This window comes from Poecilia latipinna, unplaced genomic scaffold (genome assembly GCF_001443285.1).
Source record: "Poecilia latipinna isolate Pla-1442-1.1 unplaced genomic scaffold, P_latipinna-1.0 Scaffold1324, whole genome shotgun sequence".
Taxonomy (NCBI): Eukaryota; Metazoa; Chordata; class Actinopteri; order Cyprinodontiformes; family Poeciliidae; genus Poecilia; species Poecilia latipinna.
Window position 1 is genome coordinate 54,251 of NW_015113940.1, and position 9,338 is coordinate 63,588.

Here is a 9,338-nt window from a genome sequence, read left to right on the forward strand (position 1 = left end):
GCGATATTTTATCGGCAAAAATGGTATCAATAAAAACATTGGAACTGGCAGGTCGAGCTTTTTAAAGCTCGGGGATCGGCGATCGGCCAGAAAACTGCAATTGGTGCACCCCTATAATGTTGTATGATGTTCCCACAATGGGTCCATCGTGATTTATCAAAAGAAACCAGGAAAAATAAAATAAAACGAAGGTTCATCGCGTCATAACTGATAAATCAGTTACTCAAAAACTTCACTTTCAAAGTGATCGCATTAAATTCAGCTCCAACTTGTTTCATTTCTTTGCACGTTGATGAAAGCAATCCCCCCTTTGGATGTGGGGCAGATCAGATGTGTCCTCCCTCCACACCCTGTGACTGGTCTGTCCCGCCTCCAGCCCGTCGGCTCGATCGGCTCCGGAGCTCCAAGCTGCCTGGACTCACGCAGAAGAAGCTGCAGAGAAGCGCAGCGGGCAACGCAGAGCGGAAAGGAAAGGACGGACCAACACCACAGCAGGAAGGTGGGGCGCGCTGTGCAAAAAGCCACCAAGAAGCTGCCGTCCTTCATCATTTAAAGCGGGATTCACCTGGGGGGGTCCCACATGGCTGCTGAGGAGACGCAGAACATTCTGATCCATTGTTGAAGACGGGACAAAGCATGAAGTTTGCGGCTGCGGTGCTGTGGGTCTCTTTGGCTCTTGGAGAGGCTGCTGGGCAAGGTGAGAAATCTGGGGAGCGCGTCTTGATGTGCACCGGCGATGGTGCGATATGACATTACAGCAGGGCACGGTGCCGAGAACGACTCGGAGTCGTTCTGTGCGACAACAAGCGCAAAACGTCACGTCAGCCTCGTTATTAAGTCTAATTGGAGAGTCTTTAGCACGTTCTGCCCACTGCGCACTATTTAAGAGCGGGGTTTACTACTTGGCGAGTCGTTTTATAATTTCCAGAGGAAATTATACTTCATAATCGAGCGGGACAAACTGCTGGGGTCAGTGAACAGGAGCGCATTCATCATTTATTAAAGAGTGAGTGCGCAGCGCCCCCCTTGGGACGCGTGGCACATGATGAGCTGCGCGGAGAGCAGTACGGAAACAATAAAGTATGTAATAATAAGCGCAGGAACTACGGAGGGAAATGAAATCCCTCATACAATAAAGAGATTCATCTCTCAAAAGCTTTGTTGTGGAAAGTAAAGGTCTGGTTTAGGAAGGTAGGCTTGCTTGTGTGATAAACTAAACTGAATAAATTTTATATTAAAAAAAAATGTCATGTAGAAAACTGCAAATAGGGATATGTCTTTGAGAAGGTATTAATGTACCTTTTCTTTTATTACCATATATATAAACTTTCTTAATAATTTATGCATGTTTGTTCTGTTCCCTGGTGTTGACATTTTTTTTTTCTGCATTAGCCTAAGAGCGTCTAGCTACAGACTCTGTGGAAAATCTCGATCAGATGTGGCCTCTATACGTCTGTTCAAGAAGATCAAATCTCATTGGCTAATTTAGATTTGACTGAAATTAATCTGCCTCTAGCACATGCCAGCTTTTGTCATGTTTCCTTCTGTCTGTGCTCTTTGTACACTTTTGCCTCATCAGGGATCAAAGGTCGACACAATCTAAATATTCAGTTCTTATTGCAAAAAGATGTTTACTGTTTTATTTATATCTGGAAAAAAACATGATTGAACCACCTTGTTTTATGTGCACTGAAGATAACAACAAAGATCTTAGAAAAAAAAAAAAAAAAAACAGTACACCCTACGACTAATAGTTAGTGTTGCTGTTGGCCTACGTAACTTCAGTGAGATGCGTCCTGTTGCTAGTTTCCAGCCTCTCACATCAGTCAGATAAAACGTAGTCTTTGTCTATAATGTCCAGACTTTTGATTCTCAACGGGTTCAGTCCTGCTTTCAGGAATCGTCCAGCCTGGGCATATTGGCTGTTGAAAAGTTGAAAAGTTCTTAACCTTAAGGCTGTTTTCTACAGCATGGAATCATGAATTTTAGAGTCTTTAGAGAGTTTATTAAATCCTGCAATTTGTCCTGCAGTCATCTTTCTAAAGGCACCAGAAAGCTCCACAGTCTCTACTCTGATTTAAGCTGTCAGCAAGTTAAATGTCTATTTGGGATTTAAACAGGGCAGTCGTCGTCAAAATGCTTAATTATGGTATAATCAATTGCATCTTATACCGGTGTTTGATTTTAGCCATGTTGGGCTAAAGTCAGGTGTTTCTTCAGCTTTTATGGTCTATTTATTTTAGATTTTTCTTATCAGTGCTTTTCTTAAACTGATATTAAATATCCATTTGCCTGTGCTATAAAAACAGGCTTTCACAGATGTCATAATTTCTCCTATATTGTTTTTTATTCACTATATATATTTTAGATATAAGAAAATGTACTCCATTTGAAATATGCATTTAAAATACAACATATTTTCATACCTAATTTGGGGATTTTCTGTATTTTGGGGGGGGGAAAAAAACTATCTTCAAATATAGTTAGATGTAAACTGGGGACTGTTGACACAGCGGTAACGTCAAGTTCCAGTTGCATCAAGCCTGATCAATTATTTTTATATTTTAATTTTTAATTTTTTGGACAGATTTATGAATAAAACCGTAAAGATTCAAAAGCAAAAAAATTATTGATTTTAGGTGAAGTCATTGCAAAATGGAGACTCATTCACTGGTTTGCTTTTTATTTTTTTTAAGCCCCTTAAATTGTGATAAATAAACTATGTGGACATAAAAGGAAGCCTAAAATGTATGCATGCATTTTTGTTTTAAATCTTTGTGCAAATCCAGCAATAGCGTGTCATGCCAGTTGTCTCACACCGACCCACGCCTGGTGGTCAGTCACTCTGTGTGCAAAAAGGACTAAAACACAAAGCTGAACTATTTTTATGCCTCCTGACGTATACAATGAAAGCTGTTCTCTCTTACCCCTCTCGGTGGCGCTTCCCGTTGTGTTTCCACTGGTAACAGATGTGGCAGTGTTAAGGTGATCATGCTACTGTGTCCCCACATGGGGTGTTTCAGATTGAGAAGCAGGCAGGGTGCAATTGTGCATGCTGGGCCTCTCCTGCATCTGTCATTCAGCAACGAAGCCTCGTCCCTCACAGACGCTGCCAAATCTCTGTTATACTCCAGCTGAGGGCTTTTATGCAGGAAGTGGATACAGGCAGTCACGCTTTAATGCATCATAATTTTCCACCAGAGATTCAGCCTCCATCACAGTGCACATTGTGATCAATACCCTCCTCTATATCTCAGCCGTGCACAGGCACCGCATTCGCTGCTATCTGCCTCGATCTAATGGAAAGAGCTGGCTCTCATGGAGGAATGCAGACCTGGGACTAATGGGGCTACTGCGTTTTTGTTTACGAGGGTCCTGAAACAAAGCTGCTTCCTGTGTTTTTTGTATAGAAAGAAAACTGTGCGAAAACCCAATTTCAGCTCTTTGCGAACTCTGCGTGAATCTGATGCAACTGAAAGAAACGCAGCCTGTGTTTTCACTTTGCATGCTCCACACACTGAACAGGAAGCAATGTGATTTTTGAAAACGGACGATAAAGGATCCATGAATGTTTTACTTTTACTTGAGGATTATTTTTTGTTTTGTTCACGTAAAGAATAATTGGCAGAGATCCAGTTAAAACAATGGAGTGTACTTAGGTTGTTTTTTGTTTTTTTTTAGCACAGATGTTTTATTTATGTTTCTCTGTCATCTAATAGGTAATTACATTCATCTGAATAATTTTTTTGAACTTGGCAAACATTAGGTTGTTTACTTCTGATATCAAAACAAAAATTAGTCATTTAAATTATCTTCATTGAGACACTTGCTGATTTTAATGTCTTGCTAAATCTGTGGGGAAATGTACAGGAACACATAATGATCTCTGGGACTTACAATACAATATGCAAAAGTTCAATGCTGATCAAAAGTTTACATAAACTCACCACTGGCATAAACTTACATTTTGCGTCTACTGTCTTTGCATCATTGTATTTAAAAAATAATAATAATTGACCAAGTTTCAGTTGCCACAGCGTCACCATCAGATGAGGGGAAATTGGATAAAATGACTGATGAGATAAGAAGTAAAAAGTAATTTCAGTTTTTTTTTGTTTTTTTTTTAAATGAGTTAATTAATTATTCACACCTATATCACATTTATGTCAAATAGAAATATTTGATACATTAATATAATTTTACACACAATCACACAGTCTGTTCTAGGGTAAGCTTCTTTTTTTTAAATGACTGTACTTGGGATTCTGTTTCATTTTTATGCTGTCAGGATTTCAGAAACTCCACAATAAATTCTCAGTCGTTCGTCTAGATCTACTTTTTAATGTATGGATGTATGAAAACCTCTGACTGGAACTATTTGCACATTTTTCTTTCTCTTTGTTATGAAGTCCTGAAGCCCAAAGTTTGCTCCCATGTATGTTATTGTGGACAATATAGACTGAACCCACCAACATATCTGCCCATTCATGCCTTATTCAACACTGGGTGTATTTAAAAGAAAAAATCCCCATTTGGAGAATTAATTCATTTACCACTTTAAAATAATTGAAATAATTTTTTTTTAAAGATAACTTCTGAGCAGCTGTTGAAAAGCTTCCTTTTCTCTCATTCACTTTGCATAATGTTCAAAACAACAAACATCTGCATGCAGCTGATTGTCTTAGGTAAAAAAGCTTGAAAGTTTGGTAATCATGTTAATGAGTTTAATGATCTGATGTATTGCTGATTATATTTCTAATTAACCTACCGCTGATTTGAGTGCCGTTTGTCTGTTTGTTTGTCTGCGGCGCTTCACGTTCCGCTTTGTCAAAAGACGTCTTTAAAATTTGTCAAGTTTGATATCGTCAGAGTTTTAGTCTGAATGTGTGATGGACTGCGTCGTAAAGAAACCTGGGGGAGGGGATTCAATATGTCATTGACACCTTTATCTGCTATAAGATATATGGAAAGCAGGCCTGAATCACTGAATCCCTCGGTTCGACAGATTGATGGAGGCATTCAGGTTTTATGCCTCCCGTCTGAGATTAGGCTTCAGAGCTCAGTGGTTTGCCCAAAGACACCTTGGTCCCAGCACCTGAGCCCCCTAATGTTTTTTTTTTTTTCTGCTGAAGGATTTGGCTCATAAAGTGAAAAAAAAAGTGTGTCGTGTTCAAATGCAACTATAGAAGAATTACTATCAGTTTTGCCGTCTGTTCTCCTTCCTCTTGCCCCAGTTAATGTTTCTTTCAGCTTCTCTCCTTCCCCGTCTTCCTGTTTCTCTCCGATGCTGGAGGGAATTGCTCTGGGTCAGTCTGCCTCACCCCTCCCCTCCCCTCCTCCCTTATCAGCTCTCACCACTCCTCTGATGCATTGCCCTTATTTGAAAGGCTGTTGAATTAAAGTTCCCCTCTCCTTTCCATTGGCCTCTGTTGCAACGCTGCACCACAGGCCGTGCCAAACATCACTTCCTTATGTGGACAAACGCCCCGAGCTTCCAGCTCATAAAGGCTCCGCGTTAGCATTGGAGGCTCGTCTTGTGTGTGGCTCATGTTCAAATGCCAGATACTGCTCCGAGCGACCGGCGAATGCCACTGCCATTTTCATCTGAACTCTGCGTAATAAGAATTTTTTATCAATTTTTTTTGTTTCATTATTAAACTATCTGCCAGGCCTCGCCTGTGTAAGTAAAAACATAAAACACTTTATGAATTATTCATTTAAAAAAAAAAAAGAAAACATTAAGTGAAAAACTGCAGATAAATGGTGCCCTCAGTTTCCATTTGATACCTACATATTTTACCTACTTCCAGCTGATTGGTGAAGTCGCCCGAGGCAGAATTACAGAATGCTTCATTATATTTATGCAGGGTGCTCCCTGTTAGTGCCCACCTCTGGGATCTGAACTCTCGCAGCTGTTTGCAAATGAATGGTGGCCAGTGAAGCAAGAGCGCTGCGGCTTCCGTGCTCGTCTTCCCAGCAGTGCGCGGGTGTCACTTTTTACTCTGACAGTCATGTCTTGTGGCTGACTGCACCGAACGCTCTGAGCTCTTTTTATCTCCCCTGGCGACGGATCTGTCTGAGGTGATTGTGTCAGCGTGATCATTTTGCCGCTCTCGGGAACTTGGACACATCCGTTTGGCCATGAACAGCCATGAGTCTGATGTTGATTGTAGATGTGTGTGTAGGCGTGCGCGGGCGCATGTGTGTGTCTATGTGTTGCCAGGCTCATTCTAAGGACATGACCTCATATCCTCCCACTTACTTGTGAAGGCAAATAAAGAGTTGGATATGTTAATTAATGTTTGCTGCTCTTCCATCACTCATGTTGTTTCGCAAAAGTTCAGTTTGGCCTTTTCCTGACGATGGGGATCTTCTGCTACATGTTTTGCTGCGTCACCTCCGTGGCTTGTGGCAAAATGCACACAAAGCCTTCTTTCAGCTGCGGCCTGATGCCGACCACTATTCTATGAAGGTCAAATTTGTGGAGTGAACAACTGGTAGTTTTGCTGTCAACAGGTTTGATCTCCTCCATATTAACACCGAGCCTCTTGGCTGCTTCCCCGGAAACTTGTGTTTCACTTTCTCCCAAACTTGTCTGGTGTATTTATTCATTGGTCTACATGATGCTGGTTGTTTTTAAATCATACTCTGTTTTTAGCAGTCAATACCAAAATTGTTTTGAAATGCAAAAAATAAAAAATAAAAAAACTCCCTGCTCCCTTTGAGATAATTTAAATCAAGAAATATGTAATAAGTTAAGCATTATTGTATTTCTTGCTTTCCTTTTTGCAGCCCAGGAGGACTTGTCACTGGCTGTGATGGAAGACTCCCTGCTGAGAAACCTCTTCAGAGGTTATCAGAAGTGGGTGCGGCCCGTCGGTCATGCCAACGACACCATCACTGTTCGCTTTGGACTGAAGATCTCGCAGCTGGTTGATGTGGTGAGGACTTGGCATTTAAAGTCAATTCCAGGTTTTATTCACATCGGACAGTGCGAGGCATTTAACTTTTATGAAGATATATTGTCCTGTCCAAGCAATATACATTTTATGTGAACCTTTGCTCCAACAATCAGTATTTCTAGGCTACTTTGAACAGACTTTTTTTTTTTTTAAATAAAGACTTCTAATGATGACTGTGATCTCAGTTTGCGATCAGCTGCTGAGTGACACTAGGAGACCCTCAGGAAGGTTAATTGAACTCTGGAGACGCTCTGTTCCTATGCGACGTTGCAGCAACGTTAACTTAGTGGTAGATTCAGCAGATGAAAATATTTCTGACACTCCTACCATAATAATAATTTTTTTAAAAAGCACCAAAATTCAATGAACATCCGGACAAGTCAGGTCCAACTTGAAAACAGGACTTAAAAGCTTCTGAAGTTAAATGTTAAAGCATCAAGAATCTTCTTAAGCTCTGTTGAAGTCAAATCATTATTTCACAGCAACTGGTAGCAAAAGAAAACATCACCACGGGTGTCCTAAACTTTTAATGTCACACTGTTAATATTTTCCTTGTTAAATTTATCAGTGTTGTATTTAACTCCAAATCTGCGGTTGGTTCTTGTCTTTCTTTTATCTTTGAACAAATGAAACAACTTACTGACGTATATGAATGAAAAACAACTGGGCCACGTACTGGACAGTTTCAATTTTCTTTTATGCCATGAACCTTTCTCAGATCCAAATTTGAACTCCTTTCACATTTATTTTTGCAGAACATAGTTACATTATAACTTTGGTAGATTTTAGAGGAAGAACACAACGTTTACACTTGCTATGTAAAATCACTCAGGCTGTGGATAAATTTAGAAACTATGCGAACCCAACCCTAAAATGCTGTATGTTGTATTCGCACTAAAAATTGTCCTTGTCAGAGCAATTTAGGTAAGTTAAATTCATTCAGTCAGCTTTATTTCACTTCAAAATGTGTCTTGGAGCAGATTGGAGGGGAGAAAAAAATGTAAACCGACCACAATCAAATCCAAGTTCAATTTAATCTGTTTTTCATCTTGATTTATTGCCACTTCAATTCAAGTTTAATCAAATTCAAAGGCGACCTCGAACGGAAAGTGTCTCGGGAATGCCAGCCCTCAGTCTTAACAAGCTGCAGGGCGGGAGACTAACAGAGAGAGACAAACAGAATCTAAAGCACAGAGCCAGACATACTGGCTTTCAGAAACGCAATAAAAAAAAGAGAAAAACACAAATTCAATCTGTTCCATTGATATTAAAAGAAAGTAAGAGTACATTTAAGACAGCAGGGTAAGGACAAGTCAGCAGCGCGACACTGAGGTTGCATCGCTAAAGAGGCAACTGATGACCTTCTCACACCGGGTGTTTCAGTTGTTTCTTAAGATTATGAACATTTTTTTGTCTGAAGGCATGTCAAGTGCGTTGTGATCTTCGAGACAGACAGATCGCTCAGTAGATATTTACTCTACTTTCTGAGGTTAAAGCAAAACAAGAACATAAATTAGTCTCTTGTAGGCTTATTAGCTCCTTCAATAAACTTCACTTTATTCCAGCTTCCAGTTTGCTCCTCATTAGCCTCTCTTATCGCTTTCAGCTTTATTAATCTCCTCTAACTGGGCTCCTTTTTTCTTTTTTTTTTTTCTTGCAGGACGAAAAGAACCAGCTGATGACTACAAATGTGTGGCTCTGGCAGGTGATGATAAGAACTTGATTGACTCTTTTTCAATAATATGATTCACAAAAATGATTCTAAAAGTTAGGTCTTTAAATCCATTTATGTGGGGTGTTTTTTTTTTTTTTTAGCTTTACTGAATATTTCGATTATGATAATAGTGCAAGAAGTTACTGATCCTAGAGTGAATCATAAGCAAGGGGATTCACCTGTACAATGCCTGCTGGAGTTTTTAGTTCACATTACCAGGACGTAAATGACCAATCATCACAGAGGAAAGTGTTACTTGCTAAGCAACATTTCACAGCAGATCTGTAGCTGACTACCAAGCACCGATTCAGTGAGTTTGATCATTGCTACATAGAGCCAAAGTCATGTTTACCACATGGGCTAGAAGCTAATCTGGAACACCTTCTGGATTAGGATGCAACTAAATGAATAGAGAATAGAGAATATCAAAGGATATTTTGGGCTTCACCCAATGTGAGATTGACAGCAAAAACACACCTTGATCTTTCTAATCTCAACACAAGCAGTGAGCACCAACTCCCCACTGACTGTCTTTGTCGCTAAGAAAATGATATTCAGCCATTCTCCTTTTAAACTCACAAGAAAAAAAAAGGGGGGGGGGGGGGCCCAAATTTTTTGGGGGGAAAAAAACATCTCAATTTATTTTTTTGTTTTAAGAGGGG

General features: G+C 39.9%; 1 protein-coding gene across 1 annotated transcript in view; it reads left to right on the forward strand.

Moving 5' to 3' along the window:
- Positions 1–357: 357 nt before the first annotated feature.
- Positions 358–9,338, forward strand: part of LOC106961694 (neuronal acetylcholine receptor subunit non-alpha-3-like) — a 21,069-nt gene continuing 12,088 nt past the window's right edge. Inside the window, exons 1-3 of the mRNA XM_015055588.1 lie at positions 358–697; positions 6,793–6,941; positions 8,623–8,667. Coding sequence (XP_014911074.1) covers positions 637–697; positions 6,793–6,941; positions 8,623–8,667 — 255 coding nt within the window. The 5' untranslated portion in view covers positions 358–636. The remainder of the gene's footprint in view (positions 698–6,792; positions 6,942–8,622; positions 8,668–9,338) is intronic.